Here is a 15441-nt window from a genome sequence, read left to right as displayed (position 1 = left end):
AGGCCCAGAACCCACCCGGGACCCCCCAAACCGCCCCCATCGCTGACAGCCCCCCCCGGACCCCAGAGCCCCCAGGAAAGACCCCCGGGCTCGGTCCCTTCTCCTCTTTATTGGAGCCGCTGGCGGGAGAAGGGGGTGCCAAAGGGGGGGGGAGACCCCCGGGGTGTGGGGGGTCACCCCCAGGCCCCCCCTTCCGAGGGTGCTGAGGGGTTTTGGGACCCCCCCCCCCGCCCCCCCCACTATTCCCAGTATTTACAGCGCCCGCCGCCGCCGGTACAAAAATAAAAGCTCTGCACGACCCCCCCCGCGCGACCCCCCCCCCGAATTTCGGACGGGGGTTTTGGGGGAGGGGGGGTCAGATCCCCCAAATTCCCCCCAGAGCCCCCCCCAGCCCCCCTCGCGTCCCCCCAGTGCTACAGTACGGTCAGAAGTGGGGACACCCCCCAGAAACGGGAACCTCCCCGACCCCCCCACAGAGGGGGCACCCGGTTATTGCTTCACCTCCGGGGGGGCTCGGGGAGACCCCCCCCATTCTGGGCTGGGACCCCAGGGGAAGGGGCTTGGGGAGGGCGCGACCCCGGGGGTCCCTGTGCAAAATGGGGAAGATTTTGGGTGGGAAACCCCAAATCTGGGGCTCTGCTTGCCCCCCCCCCCCCAATTCCTCAGCCCCCAACCCCCCCCAATAAATGGCTTTTGGGGGAACCCCATTTATTTGGGGATCTCCCCTTTTTGGGGGGGTTCCTCCGTTTTTGGGGGGGTCCCTATTCCTTGTTTTCTTCCTGGGGGGGGTCAATTTTCCATCTTTTTTTTGTGTCTTTTCAAGTTTTTTAAAAAATAGAATAAAAATTCCCCTCCCCCGACCCCCCAAATAAACCCCAAAACCGAATCAAATTGAAATAACTCCGGTAAAATAATCCCAATAAAAATAATTCCAATAAAATAATAATTCCCATAAAAATAATTCTGATAGAAATAATTCCGGTAAAAATAACTCTGAGGAAAAAATCCAAATTAAATCCCTCCAGCAAAAATAATTCTAATAAAAAATAATCCCAATGAAAAAGAACTCTGATAAAATAATTCCGATAAAAATAATAAAAATAATTCCAATGAAAAGAATTCCATTGAAATTATCCCAGCAAAATCATTCCAATAAAACCATCCCAATAAAAATAATTCCAATTTTAAAAATCCAATGAAAATAATTTAAAAAAAATCCAATAAAATAACTCCAATGAAAATAATTTAAAAAAAAAAATTAAAAAAAAATTCCAATAAAAGAATTCCAATGAAAGAATTCCAATGAAAATAAGCCTCATAAAAAATAATCCCAATAAAAAAATAACCCCAATAAAAATAACTCCAATGAAAAAAATTCCAATAAAAGAATTGCAATGGAAGCGATCCCAACGAAAATAATCCCAATGAAAATAATCCAAATAAAAATAATCCCAATAAAAATAATCCAAATGAAAACAATCCCAATAAAAATAATCCAAATAAAAATAATAATCCCAATAAAAATAATCCCAATAAAAATAATAATCCCCACAAAAACAACCCCAATAAAATTAACTCAAATGAATTCAAATAAAATAAATTCCTCTCTAACTCCACTCTCCTCTTTCAGGGGGTGGGGGCTCCTCCCCCTCCCCCTCCTCGGGGGGTCTCCCTGGGGGCTGCTCCGGGGGGGCCTCGCGGGGCTCTCGGGGGGTCCCGGGGGAATCCGGGGGGGGGTCCCGCCCCTCCCCCTCCTCGTCCTCGCTCAGGGGGGGCTCGAAGCGGAACTGGGGGGGGGCGGGGCGGGCCCGGCGGGGGGGGGCTCGGGGGGGGGCTCGGGGCTGCGCGGGACCCGGCGCCGGAACCACTCCCGGTTCTCCTCCAGCGTCTCCAGCATCTCCCGCGCGTCCGGGTGCACCAGGTCCCCCCAGGTCTCCCACAGCGGCTGCACCACGTAGTCGATGAAGCCCACCTGGGACACGGGGACACGCTGGGGACACGCTGGGGATGTTGGGGATATCGGGGGCATCGGGGACATTGGGGACAGCAGGGACATTGGGGACAGCGGGGACATCGGGGATGTTGGGGACGTTGGGACGTTGGGGATGGGGACATCGGGGACAGTGGGGACATCAGGGACGTTGGGGACAGTGGGAACAGCAGGGACATCGAGGACATTGGGGATGTTGGGGACATTGGGGCCATCGAGGCCATTGGGGACAGCGGGGCCATCGGGGACGTTGGGGATGTTGGGGCCATCAGGAACAACAGAGCATTTGGGGACATCAGGGCCATTGGGGACAGCGGGGCCATCGGGGACGCTGGGGACACTGGGGGATCTGCACCCGTGATTTCCTGACGGAGGCGCTGTGCTTGTCGCATGTGGGGCTGGTGTCCCCACTGGTGTCCCCATGTCCCTGTGTGTCCCCACTGGTGTCCCCACTGGTGTCCCCATGCCCCTGTGTGTCCCCACTGGTGTCCCTGTGTTCCTGTGTGTCCCCACTGGTGTCCCCATGTCCCTGTGTGTCCCCACTGGTGTCCCCATGTCCCTGTGTGTCCCCCTGTGTGTCCCCGGTGTCCCCTCACCTGTGACTTCTCCACGGAGGCGCTGTGCTTGTCGCACATGGGGCTGATCTCCATGCCGCGCTCGCGCTCGCGGTCTCCCTGCCGGAAGAACTCCTCCATGATCCGCTCCGTCCACTGCCGGTACAGCCCCAGCGGCTTCGTGGGGTTGCTCAGGTCGGCGCAGTGCACCATGTTCCGCAGCACCTGCGGGGACGCCGCTGTCACCCGCGCCGCCTCGGGGACAGCCGGGACCCCCCGGGCACGCCCGCGGCTGAGCACGGCTGCCAGTGCTGCCCGGGGACGCTCAGGTCACCCAGGACGCTTTGAGGACCACCTGGATCCTCCAGAAATCCCCCTCCACCCACCCTGACAATCCCCAGGATACCCTCAGGACTCTTTGGGAACCCCTTCACGTCCCCCTGGACCCCTTTGGGACCCCCTGAACCTTCCCTAGGCCCCTCCCAGACCCCTCGGGGATCCCCCCAGCACCCACAAGATCTCCCCAAAGGTCCTTGAAAACCCCCCCAGGCCCTCCAGGACCCCTTGGGGACCCCCCTGACCACCTGATGACCCCTTGGGGCCCCCCCCCAGCCCCCTTTCTAGGGTTCCCCCCCCAACCTGGATGCGGTCAGTGTAGTTGTCCAGCAGCAGGACCCCCGAACTGGTCACCTTCTTGGTCTCCACCATGGTCTTGAGGTCAGCCAGGAGGCTCATGTGCTTGGACATGTCCGTGGCCAGGACCTGGGGGGCCAGGGGTCAGCGGGACCCCCGAAGTGGGGGGACTGGGGGGGTTTGGGGGGGCTGACCATGTCAGTGCAGGGCTGGGGGGGTCAGGGGTGTTTTTCAGGGGATTAAGGAGGAATTCTGGGGGTGTTTTGGGGGTCTTTGGGGTGTTTTTGGGGGGCGCTGACCATGTCGATGACCATCTGGCGCAGGGCCTGGCGCTGCCGTCGCGACAGGTTCTGGAAGATGTCGCAGTTGCGCTCCTGGAGCAGCTTGAAGCCCACGGCCAAGTGATGGTTCTCCAGCACCGACTCGTCGTTGTAGAGCAGCGCCAGCTCCGAGTCTGGGGGACACCGGGAGGGAGCCCCGGGATACGGTCAGGGACCCCCAGGAACCCCCCGGGATATGGGGAGGAACCCCCAGGAACCCCCCTGGATACGGGGGAGGGACCCCCAGGAACCCCCCGGGATATGGGGAGGAACCCCCAGGAACCCCCCAGGATATGGGGAGGGACCCCCAGGAACCCCCCTGGATATGGGGAGGGACCCCCAGGAACCCCCCTGGCTATGGGGAGGGACCCCTGCGGCCCCCCAGGACACCAAGTGAGGGACCCCTGGGATACAGGGAGGGACCCTGAGGAAGGGACCCCTGGGACCCCCTGGACATGGAGAGGGATCCCCAGGACTCCCTGGGATATGGGGAGGGACCCCTGGGACACAGGAAGGGACCCCTGGGACCCCCAGGACGGGGCCGTGCACCCACTGGTGTTGATGAGGAACTGGTTGGACACCCCGGGGTGGTCGACGTCGTGGATGGCGGCGGCGAAAAAGGGCGGCCAAGACCTCCAGGTCCGTGAACACGGCCTGGGATGGGGTGAGGGACACCCTCAGAACCCCCCCCCCCCAAAACCCACCAGGTCCCCCTTCCCCATCTCAGACCCGCCCTAAAACCCAGCGGGTTCCCCCCACCCTTCACTGGGTCCTTATGACCCATCCCAGTACCCGATTATGGCTCCCCTCGCCCCAAAATCACACCCAGAACTGGTCCCACCACCCCAGAACTGGTCCCTGCCGTGGGTCCACCCACCCGTAAAGGGGTTCCAGCCACCCCGAGTTCCCCAACCCAATAACAGCCCCACAATGGGTCCCTACCATGGGTCCCCCACTCAGTTACGGGTCCCCCCACCCAGTTATGGGTCCCCCCTCCCAGTTACGGGTCCCACCACCCAGTTATGGGTCCCCCCCTCTCAGTTATGGGTCCCACCACCCAGTTACGGGTCCCCCCGTCCCAGTTATGGGTCCCCCTCCCAGTTATGGGTCCCCCCCTCCCAGTTACCACCACCCCACACGGGTCCCTGTAACAGCTCCCACCACCCAGCCACGGATCCCTCCTGCCGCCGAGTGCCCCCTCCCCAGCTGCGGGCTCGGGGGCGGGCGGGGGGCTCACGTCGAGGGCGGGGGTGGCCAGCAGGACGTGCGTGGACTGCAGGACGTCGGCGGCGTGCAGGCTGTTGTGGTAGGCCACGTCGGGGTGGTAGTGCTGCTCCAGCGCCCGCGCGTAGCCCAGCAGCGCCCGCTCCGGGATCCCGAACGTCCGCACCAGGTCCCGCTCCTGGGGGGCGTGGGGAGGGGGGGTCAGGGGGTTGGGACACCCAGAACACCCCCAAAATACACCCAGAACACACCCAAAACGGTCCTCTGGCTGTGGGGAAGGGGGATCAGGGGGTTGGGACACCCAAAACACTCCCAAAATACACCCAGAACACACCCACGGGGGTGTCTCGGCTGTGGGGGCTCGGGACCACTGAAACAGCCCCAAAACAGCCCCAAATGCACCCAAAACACACACCCGGCTGTGGGGAGGGAGGTCATGGGGTTGGGATACCCAAAACATCCCCAAAATACACCCAGAACACACCAAAAACAGTCCTCTGGCTGTGGGGAGGGGGATCAGGGGATTGGGACACCCAAAACAGCCCCAAAACACACAGGAGGGGGGGTCTGGGGGGGTCAGCAGCCCCAAAGGCAATGGAAGAAGGGGCAGGGAGGGTTTTGGGGGTGTTTTTGGGGGTCCCTGGGGGGTCTTGGGGGTCTCACCTGGAAGATGGTGAACATGATGCAGCTCAGGGAGCGGTTGTTGGAGAACTCGGACACGCGGAAGATGTTCAGGCCCCACTTGTTGAGGCTGTCGAGCTCCTGGGAGGGGGCACCGAGGGGGAAGTGGGTCTGGTGGGGACCCCCCAAACTCCCCCTGAGACCCCCTGGCACCCCCCAAGATCCCCAAACACCCCCAAACCCTCCTGAGACCCTCCCAAACACCCCCAAACCCTCAAAACATCCCCAAGACCCAAGGAGGCCCCCAAATTGCCCCCAAGAGCCCCCCCCAGAGCCTTCCCGATCCCCCTCCCCACCTTTCCCAGCTGCTCCTCCCGGTCGGTCTCGACGGCCGAATCGGGGCACGGGGAGGGGGTCGCAGCCCGGGCCGGGGTCGCAGCCGGGGGGCAGCGACTTCACGGCCCCCGCCCAGACCCGGGGGCGGCCGCCGCTTCTTCTCCCGCTCGGGGGGGCCGGGGCTCGGGATCTCCACCTCGGGCTGCCTTGTCTGGGGGGGCACGGGCACGGCCGGGGGGCTCTAGGGGGGGCTTTGGGACTCGCAGGGGTCTCGGGGGCATCCGGAGGGGTCCTCTGGGTGTCCCCAGGGGTCTCTGGGAGTCTTGGGTGGTTCCCCAGGGGTCTGTAGGGGTCTGGTGGTTGTCCTTGGGGGTCTCTGGGTGTCCCCGAGGGTCCAGGGAGGTCTCTAGGGGGGTCCTCGGTGTCCCCAAGGGTCTCCTGGTGTCCCTGGGGGGGTCTTTGGGTGTCCCCGAGGGTCCAGGGAGGTCTCTAGGGGGGTCCTCGGTGTCCCCAAGGGTCTCCTGGTGTCCTTGGGGGGGTCTCTGGGTGTCCCCGAGGGTCCAGGGAGGTCTCTAGGGGGGTCCTCGGTGTCCCCAAGGGTCTCCTGGTGTCCCTGGGGGGGTCTCTGGGTGTCCCCGAGGGTCCAGGGAGGTCTCTAGGGGGGTCCTCGGTGTCCCCAAGGGTCTCCTGGTGTCCCTGGGGGGTCTCTGGGTGTCCCCGAGGGTCCAGGGAGGTCTCTAGGGGGGTCCTCGGTGTCCCCAAGGGTCTCCTGGTGTCCCTGGGGGGGTCTCTGGGGATGTCGGAGTGCCCTTGGGGGGGGTCTCATGGTAGCCTTGGGAACTCCCTGGGGTGGCAGGGGGTCTCTGGGGGTCTCTGGGTGTCCCGGGGAAGTCTCAGGGGGTCCCGGGGGGGTCCCAGGGGTCTCACCAAGGAAGGTGCTGGCGATGTACTCGGACACCTGGTTCCCAGAGCGGCTCATCTCGGACAGGTGGGTCAGCTCCCGGTTCAGCATCCGCTTGAACTGGGGGACAGCGGTCAGGCCCAGAGACCCCCGGAGCGCCCCCGGCTCCCACGGGACCCCCAGACACCCCCCCCCCGAACTCCCTCAAATCTCCAAGACCCCTGTGAGCCCTCCAGAGGGATCCCAGCCTGGCCAGAGCCCAGGGGATGGGACTGGGATGGACTGGAATGGACTGGGATGGGGGTAAAATGGGAACTGGGATGGACTGGGATGGGACGAAACTGGGACAAAACTGGGATGGAACTGGGCCAGGCTGGTCTCCCCCATCTCCCTCCTCTGAGGAGGTCCCCGTGGTGCTGGGGGGGCACTGGTGGCACTGGTGCAATCACTGGTGGCACTGGTGCAGTCACTGGCGGCACTGGAGGGAGCACCACTCCCCCCCCAGGATCCCCGAGGGGTTCCCCCCCCCACTGACCCCCTCCCCAAATTGGAGGCGTGGGGGGGGGGGGGAGCATCCCCTGCATCCCTCCGCCCCCCAGCCAATCAGGACCCGCCCGTCCCGTCTCCATGGCAACCGCCGGTTCCACGGCAACGGCCCCACGGGGGGGTCAACCTGTACGGGCGGGGGGGGCGGGGGGGAACCTTCCGAGAACCTCCCAGAGACCCCTCCCCAAATCCCCACGCACGTCACGAGCTCGCTCGGCCTCTGCACCCCCCCAGGCCCAAATTAAGGGGGGAAAGCCCCCCCCAAGGCCCCCCCCCAAACCACAACAGGACCCTCAAATGTGTGGGGGCAGCCCCCCAGCCCCCTCCCCCACTACGATGGAGCTCAAAAAGACCCCCCCAAACCGCGGGGACACCTTCGGGTGGGGGGGCGGGGGGGGCCATGCAGGGAGGGGGGTGACATTGAGAGGGACAGGGAGGTCAGACGTGCCCCCGCCCCCCCGCAGGACCCCCCCTCGCCCTGCTGCCCCCCCCTTACCTGGTCCCACCACCCCACCAGCCAGGGCTTGGCGCAGGTCTCGCAGAAGAAATCCACCAAGGGGCATTTTCCAGCCGGGAATTGGGGGGGGCAGGGAGGTGCAGGACCCCCCCCCCTCCACCCCACCCCACAGCCCGAAGGACCCCGCTGTCCCTATTTACCGGGGGGGGCCCCCCCGTTCCACCCCGAACACCCCCGAACCCCGCTCAAGGCCCGGGGGGAGCCCTGGACATGGCGGAAGCTTTTTGGGGGGGGGGAGCGGGGCCCCCCCCCGCGTTTGGGAGGGCACCGCCAGCCCCCCCCGGCGCTGAGACCACACGGGGGGGGTCCCTCACATTGCCCCCACCCCCCTTTTTTTGGGCTGGAGAGTGAAGCCTCCTCCTCCTCCTCCTCCTCCTCCTCCTCCTCCTCCTCCTCCCCCGGGGTCCTGAACCCCCCCGGGGTCCTGAAGCCCCCCCGGGATGGTGGGGGGGGGCGGTCAGTGGGTGCCCATGGGAGGAGGGATTTGGTGGGGGGGGGGGGCAAAAGGACGCGGAGATGGGGAGGAATGAGAGGGGCGGGGGGAGCCGGGGGCGGGTCCCGGAGGGGGTCCGGAGGGGTTTGGGGGGGATTCGGGGGGGTCCGGAGAGGTCTGGGGGGACCCTGGGGGTTGCAGGGAGGGGATGCGCGGGGGGGTCCAGGGATGCGGGGATGCGGAGGATGCGGAGGATGTGGGAGGGGGCGAAGGGGGGTTGGCGGAGGGTCCCGGGAGGGTTTTTGGGGACCCTGGGGGTGCCCAGGGGGGTCCGGTCGGGGCTGCGGAGGCCGCGGAGCGCCGGGCGGGGGGGGCGGGGGGGTCAGACGCCTGCGCGAGGCTTCGCTCCGCCCCCTCCCGCCCCCTCCCCACGGTCACGGTCACGGTCACGGCCCCGCCGCAGCGCCAGGGGGACACGGGGGGGGCGACCCCCACCGGGGGATAAAGGACCCCCCCAGGGGACACCCCCCGAAGGGTTGGCACCCCCAAAAGGATCAGGGACCCCCCCAAAAGGGTCACAGACACCCACGGGACACCGCTAAAGCATCGGGGTCTATGCAGACCCCCCAAAAAACGTCCGAAGGGGCACCCCGAAAGCGTCGGGACCCCCCCAGCGCCCCCCTAAAGGGGTCAGGGACCCCCAGGGACCCTGCAGTGCCCCATTGGGGTGCGGGACCCTCCTTGGGGGGCACGCGGGGGGTGACAGGGACAGCGGGACATGGGGACACAATCCCGCACCGCGGCCACCGGCACCGGTGACACCCCAACGCCACCAGTGTCACCAGCACCAGTGTCACCAACACCAGTGTCACCCCGACACAGCCACGGGTGACACCCCAACAGAGCCACTGCCAGCAGTGCCAGCAGTGCTACCAGTGCCAGCAGTGCCAGCAGTGCCACCAGTGCCAGCAGCAGCCCGACACAGCCACTGGTGACACCCCAACAGAGCCACTGCCACCAGTGCCACCAGTGCCACCAGTGCCACCAGTGCCACCAGTGCCACCAGTGCCAGCAGCAGCCCAACACAGCCACCAGTGACACCCCAACAGAGCCACTGCCACCAGTGCCACCAGTGCCACCAGTGCCACCAGCACCCCGACACAGCCACTGCCACCAAGGACCACCGACCGATGCTGCCCCCGGTCCCCGCTGGTCCCCCCCGGCCTCTCGTCACTGTCCCAGGCCCCGGCCCCGTGTCCCTGCAGGGTCTGTCCTCGTGTCCCCGTCCCCGCCGTGTCCCCGCCGTGCCCCCTGTGCCCACCTTGTTGGAGGCCATCTCGCTGACCGCCCGGTGGGTCTGGAGGGTCTCCAGCTGCTCCAGGCACCAGTCCAGCTCCTCCAGTGTCTCCCGTGCCAGCTGCTGGGACGTCTCCTCTGGGGACAGAGGACAGCACCCACTGGGACCCCCGGGACAGGGGACAGCGAGGGGGGCCCTGGGGATGGGGTTGGGGGAACTCCGGGACAGAGGGGACCCCCAGCAATGGGGAGGACCCCTCTGGGATGGGGGATGTGGGGATCCCCTGGAGTTGTGGGGTCCTTCAGGATCTGAGGGATGTGGGGGGACCCCAGTGCTCCGTTTTTGGGGGGGAGGAGGGGGCTGCCACTCCCATGCCTCAGTTTCCCCAGTGGGACCCCAAAACCCCCCCAAAGCCCCAACCCCCCCCTTACCTGAGAGCGTGGCCTTGCAGAGGGGGGGCTGGGAGCCGATAGGCGACCGCCTGGGGAGGGGGGCAGGGGGGTCAGGGCTGGCCGGGACCCCCAATTTCGGAAGGGGGGGTCAAGGTCAAAGGTCGAGGTCACCCACTTGCTGCCCGGGGGCGTCGTGACTTTGGTCAGGATGGAAAAGTTGCTGCGGACACTGCGGAGACTGGCCAGGACCTGGGGGTGCCGGGGGGTCAGGGGGACATCGAGGGGGGGAACAGACCCCCTGAGACCCCCTGGGACCCCTCGGGACCCCCCACCCTACCTGAGCGAAGGGGGTGACGATCAAGTCCTCGGCGTGGCTGGAAAAGAAATTGGGGGGGGGGGGCGTCAGGCAGAGAATCTGGGACCCCCCCGGGACCCCCCCCAATTCAGAGAGCGTTGGGGGGGGGGGCTCTGAGGAGATTTTGGGGGAATTTTGGGGGTGGATGGGGAATTTTGGGTCACCTTGGGGGAATATTGGGGGTCCCCAAGGGGATACTGGGAGAGGGGCATGGAGGGATGGGGGTGGGGGAAGGATATTGGGGAGGGGTCTCCGGGTAAATGGGGGAATATTGGGGGGTCCTAGGGGTCCGGGGGGATGCCAGGAGGATTCCAGGGGTGCTGGAGGGGGGGCCAAAGGAGATCTTTGGCTTCTGGGGGGGTCCGTGCCTCGCTGGCACTGGAGGAGCTGCGGGAGATGCTCTTGGGGGAACCGCAGGGGTTTTGGGGGGTTCCTGGGTCCAGCGAGATCTCGGGGGGCTCTGGGGGGGCTCTGGGGGTGCCGGGGGGTCCGGGGGCGTTCGGGGAGGGGTCGGAACTCACGCCTCGCTGGCGATGGAGGAGTTGCGGGAGATGCTCTTGGGGGAGGCGTCGAAGTCGCTGTCGGAGCGGTACAGGAAGGACTCGCGGCGCTGCGCCGGGGGGGCCCCGGCCAGGAGCCCCCGGCCCGGGCTGGCCTGGGGGTCCGGGGGGCTGTGCCCCCCCCACGGGCCATTCTCCACCTCCGAGCTGGGGAGACACGGGGGAGAACGTCGTGTCCCAAACCGGGACCCCCCCCCCCAGCAGCCCCCCAGACCCCCCCGATCCGGGAACCCCCCCAAAACCAGGGGGACCTCAGGACCCCCGTGACACCCCCAAACCCAGCTCCCCGGGGCGGAGAGGGGGACACGGTGGTGGTCCCGCCCCGGCCCCCCCGCCCCGTTCCCCTCCCAGCTTCCTCTCCCGGGCCGTGCTGGGACCAGCGGCGGGGGGGGTCCCCGTTCCTCCCCAGAGCCCCCCCAGCACCGGGGAGGGGGTCGGGGGGCGGTAGAACAGCCCTGGGGGGCTCGGGGGGGGGTCTCTGGTCCCATGGAGGAGCCCCAGTCCTGGGGGGGGGGTCCTGGGTCCATGGGGGTCCCCAACCCCCCGGCCCTGGGGGGGTCCCCAGCCTCATTGCCGGGGGTCCCCATCCCGCGGGGTCCCCGCCGGGTGCAGCCCCCGCCCCCGGGGTGCTGGGGGGAGCCGGGGGGCTGCGTGGGGGTGGGGGGGGTGACTCACCGCCGGCAAATTTAGCAACCGGCTCCGGGAAGAAAAAAGGGCTTTTTTGGAATTTTAGCGGGATTGATTCCCCTGCCTCCGGAGGCGCAGGGGGCAGCCAGGCCCGGGTCCGCGGGGAGGGGCACCCTGGGTGACACCCTGGGTGGCATCTGGCGTCACCCCAAGTGGCATCCCCGGTTTGGGATGCGGTTTGGGGTCCGCACAGGTGGATTGGGGGGGTCCGGCAGGTCCAGCCCCCCAGAATTGGGGTGCCCCAGCAGAGGCGGGTGGGGTGCGGGGGATCCTCCGGATCATTCCCAATGGATCCGGGGTGTCCCCGGGATGGGACAGAGACAGGGATGAGGATGAGGACGAGGATGTGAGTGGGAAGATGGGATGGAGAATGATGAGAGCAAGGAAGAGATGGGGGAGAGGGATGGAGACAGATGGGACGGGAATGGGGCAGGGATGGGCATGGGAAAGGTTGGGGACTGGGGAGGAGGTGGTATGGGGACAGGGAAGAAACAGGGATGGGGATGAAATAAAGATGGTGAGAGGGATGGGATTGAGACGGAGAGCAGGAAGAGCAGAACACTGGGAAGGTGACAGGGACCGGGATATCTCCCAGGGTCCCCCTCCCAGCGCCATCCCCCCCCCCCAAAAACCATCCCGTGTCACCCCATCCCATCGGGTGCCAGCCGCGCCAGCCCCGGGGGCGTCGGGAAGGGGCGTCCCTGCTATTCCTGGTAGCTGGGATTTCCTTCCCAACCCACCGGGATCTGCTCCGGCAGCCGGAGACAACCGTGAATCATTTTTAATGGCCACAGGTGACTCATCCCCCTCGGAAAAGATTCCGGCACATCAGAAATGCCGGAGGGGCTGCGACGCCGCCATCACCGCGGGGTCGGCGGCCGCGGGAATTATTAATATCCGTAGGGAAAGGGGGTTGGAGCAGGAGGAATTCATTAGGGCTGCAGGAACCCAGGAGCAGCCGCCGGGAGCTGGGAAGAGCCTCCAGGAGCCGGTGGCAGCTGGCTGGATCCTGGCACGGCTGCGGCTCCGGCCCTGCTCCGGCGAGATCCCACCTTGGGATCTCACCTGCCTTCGGCTTCATTCCGCTAATTGGCCCAGGAAGGGGAAAATCCGGGAGCCAGGGTGGAGCTGGTTCCTCCTGGCTGCTCCCCGCCGAACCCCAACAGCACCGGGATGCCGGGATAACGGGGCGGGGGTCATAGGGCAGCAGGGGAACGGGATCCCACACCCCAATCCCTGGATTTAGGGGGGTTTCACCGAGGGGGATTCCGGCCCTGCTGCTCCCCATCGCCCTCTCCAGCTGCTTGCCATCCATGGGGACGGGAGGAAGAGGAGGAGGAGGAAGGAAATCACCCCCCGCTTCCCGAATCCCGACCATCTGCTGAGCCTCCTGTGCATAAATTAACGCCCCTAATGAAGCCGGAGCCGCCGGAAGGACGCAGAGCACACGGCACATGGCGGCGCATTCCCAAGTTGTTTTCCCTAAAAAAACTTCCCAACCAGGAACGGGAAGAGCCAGCGCTGGGGCCAGATGGATCCTGGGGGGCTGCATCCCCCCCCGCCCCCCCAAACCAGGCATCTCCCAATCTCCTGGATCCTGGTGGCAGCTCCCGATCCCTGCCTCGGGATCCCCAGGCTCCCAGCGGTGGCCTCAGGAGCGGGATCGCCCCGGGAAGAGGCGGCAGCATGAAGGGGAGACCCCGAAACAGAGGTGCTGGGATGGGGGACCCCTCCCTCAGGGCCCGGGGGGGTCCCTGGGTACCCCCAATTCCCATCTCCGGTACTGGGAGGATGCTGGGGGGGGGTCCCACCTCCAGTGCCAGCACCGGGATGAGGACGGGGGGCTCCCAGTGCCAGTACTGGGATAATGCTGGGGGGGTCCCACCTCTGATCCCGGTACCGGGAGGATACTGGAGAGGGGGTCCCGCCTCCAATCCCGGTCCCAAGAGGGGCCCCAGGGGAGGCCCCACCTCCGGCACCGGTACCGGGATGACGCTGGGTGAGCTCCCACCTCCAGTCCCGGTACCGGGAGGACGCTGGGGGCGTCCCCGGGGGTGTCGCCGCCGTCACCTACCGCTTGCCGGTGCCAGGGGTCCCATGGAGGGAGGAGGGCCAGGACATGCGGGCGCTGCGCAGCCCGGGCCGGTCCCCGGTGTCCACGGCATCCGCCCGCTCCATGGGCCGGGGCCGGTGCCGGTCGGTGTCGGAGAAGCCGCGGTGGCGGATGCGGATCGGGGTGCGGGGCTGGCGCCAGAGGTGCTGCGGGGGGCGCAGGGGGCCCGGGCCCTCCCGGGGCACCGGCAGCGACAGCGACAGGCTCTTCCTGGAGCCCGGCACCGGCTCCATCATCCCCGGCACCGGGGGGAACCGGGGACCCGCAATGCTGCCGGCGCCGGGACCGCAGCCACCCCCGGTGCCGGAGCCGCTGCCAGTAACGGTGACGGTACCGGAGCGGGTCCCGGAGCCCCTCCCGGTGTCGGAGCTCCTCCCGGTACCGGTTCCGGAGTCCCTCCTTAGCGCTCCGCGGTACCGGCAGCGGCTCCTCCCGGTCCCGGGCTCCTCATGGCCCCGTGCAACCGGTTGGAAAGACCCGGGAAAGAACCTCCCGGTGCCTCCGGTGCCGCCGCCGGTGCCGCTGCCGGTGCCGCTGCCGGTGCCGCCTCCGCGCCTGGCTCGGCGCCTCCCCCCGCCCCGGGACCTCCCCCGCCCCCGGATCGGCTCCGCCCCGGGACCCCGTGGACCCCCCCCACGCAGAGTCACGGCGGCGCAGACCCCCCCCGTTAACCGGGGATCCCTCCCCCGGTATTCCCAGAACGGGGATCCCGGATCTTCCTCCCCCCCACTCCCGATTCTCCCCCTCACGGAGGGATTCCCCCCCTCCCCCCCCGATCTCCCCACGGCGGGGACGGCCCCCCAAAATCCCCTTGGCGAGGATCCCCCTTCTCGGGGTATCCCCCACCTATGGTGCCTCCCCCATTTAGGGATTCCCCCTCCCAGCCGAGGGGACCCCCCCCTCCTGTCCCCCCAGTACCCAAACTGGGCCTGGGGGGCACAGGGACCCCCAGAGCAGCACCGGGACCCCACCAGACCAAGCACAGCACGGACCCCCTTGCAGATTTGGGGGGGCCCCTTTGCACGGCGCTGCAGGGACCCCCCCAGGGCCAGGGTTGGGGTCTCAGCGTGGGGGTCCCCCCCTATACAGACCCCCAGGTTTGGGGGTGTCCCCCCATTTCCATGACACTGCAGAGTCCCCCAGTGCCACACTGCGGGGTCACCCCCTTCCACAGCCCCCCCAGAGGCTGTGGGGACACTCCGGGGTCACCCGTGTAGGCACAGTCCCCACCCTGGACATGGTCCCTGCCCCAGGGAATGTCCCCAGCGAGGACAGTGTCCCCATCCCAGGCCAGGTCCTGGCACTGTGCCCATCCAGGGCCGCGTCCCCGTCCCCGTCCCCATCCCCACCCCACAGGCTCCCCAACCGAGGGACACCTCCCAGCGCTGTCCGGAGCCCCCCGAAATCCCCCTGGATTAGCACGGGGACACTCGGGGTCCCCCCAGTGCTGGCAGCCCCTGGAGGCCGCGCGCCCCCCGTTTGTCCCCCCCATGTCCCCGCCCGTACCTGGGGGGCCGGGGGTGAGTGACCGGCGGGCCCGCAGGGGCAGCGTGGTGGGGCGCGGGGGGTCGGGGGCCTCCGGGGGCTTCCAGGGGGGCACCTGAAGGGTGGCGGAGAGGCGGCGGCGGCCGCGGCGCAGGTCGGCACCCGGCATGGCCGGGGGGGGCTGCGAGGGGGGCACGGGGCACGTCAGAGGGGCGGGGGGGGGCACGGAACGGCACGGCACGGCACGGCACGGCACAGCCAGGCAGGCTGCCAGCACATGGCACAGCACGGCACGGCACGGCACGGCACGGCCAGGAGAGCCTCCCGCCACCTGGCACGGCACGGAATGGCACAGCTTGGCAAGCGACTCTCACACCAGAGCGTGGCACAACACGGCACGGCACGGCCAGGGAGCCTCGCACGGCACGGCACGGCACGGCACGGCACGGCACGGCACGGCACGGCACGGCACGGCAC

The 15441-nt window shown here is 66.8% G+C and overlaps 1 protein-coding gene across 1 annotated transcript; it reads right to left on the bottom strand.

Moving 5' to 3' along the window:
- Window positions 1–1529: 1529 nt before the first annotated feature.
- Window positions 1530–13811, bottom strand: PDE4A (phosphodiesterase 4A). The gene is given in 18 exon segments (XM_039572635.1): window positions 1530–1807; window positions 1810–1972; window positions 2587–2769; window positions 3184–3306; window positions 3477–3631; window positions 4051–4114; window positions 4116–4151; window positions 4735–4899; window positions 5385–5483; window positions 5699–5791; window positions 5794–5890; window positions 6608–6699; window positions 9397–9509; window positions 9804–9853; window positions 9940–10013; window positions 10102–10138; window positions 10641–10826; window positions 13441–13811. Coding segments are annotated over 18 exon segments (2205 nt in total). The 5' UTR covers window positions 13716–13811; the 3' UTR covers window positions 1530–1607.
- Between the last annotated feature and the right edge of the window lie 1630 nt (window positions 13812–15441).

Source organism: Corvus cornix, unplaced genomic scaffold (assembly GCF_000738735.6).
Source record: "Corvus cornix cornix isolate S_Up_H32 unplaced genomic scaffold, ASM73873v5 scaffold5, whole genome shotgun sequence".
NCBI lineage: Eukaryota > Metazoa > Chordata > Aves > Passeriformes > Corvidae > Corvus > Corvus cornix.
This window is presented reverse-complemented; position numbering and strand designations above follow the sequence as displayed.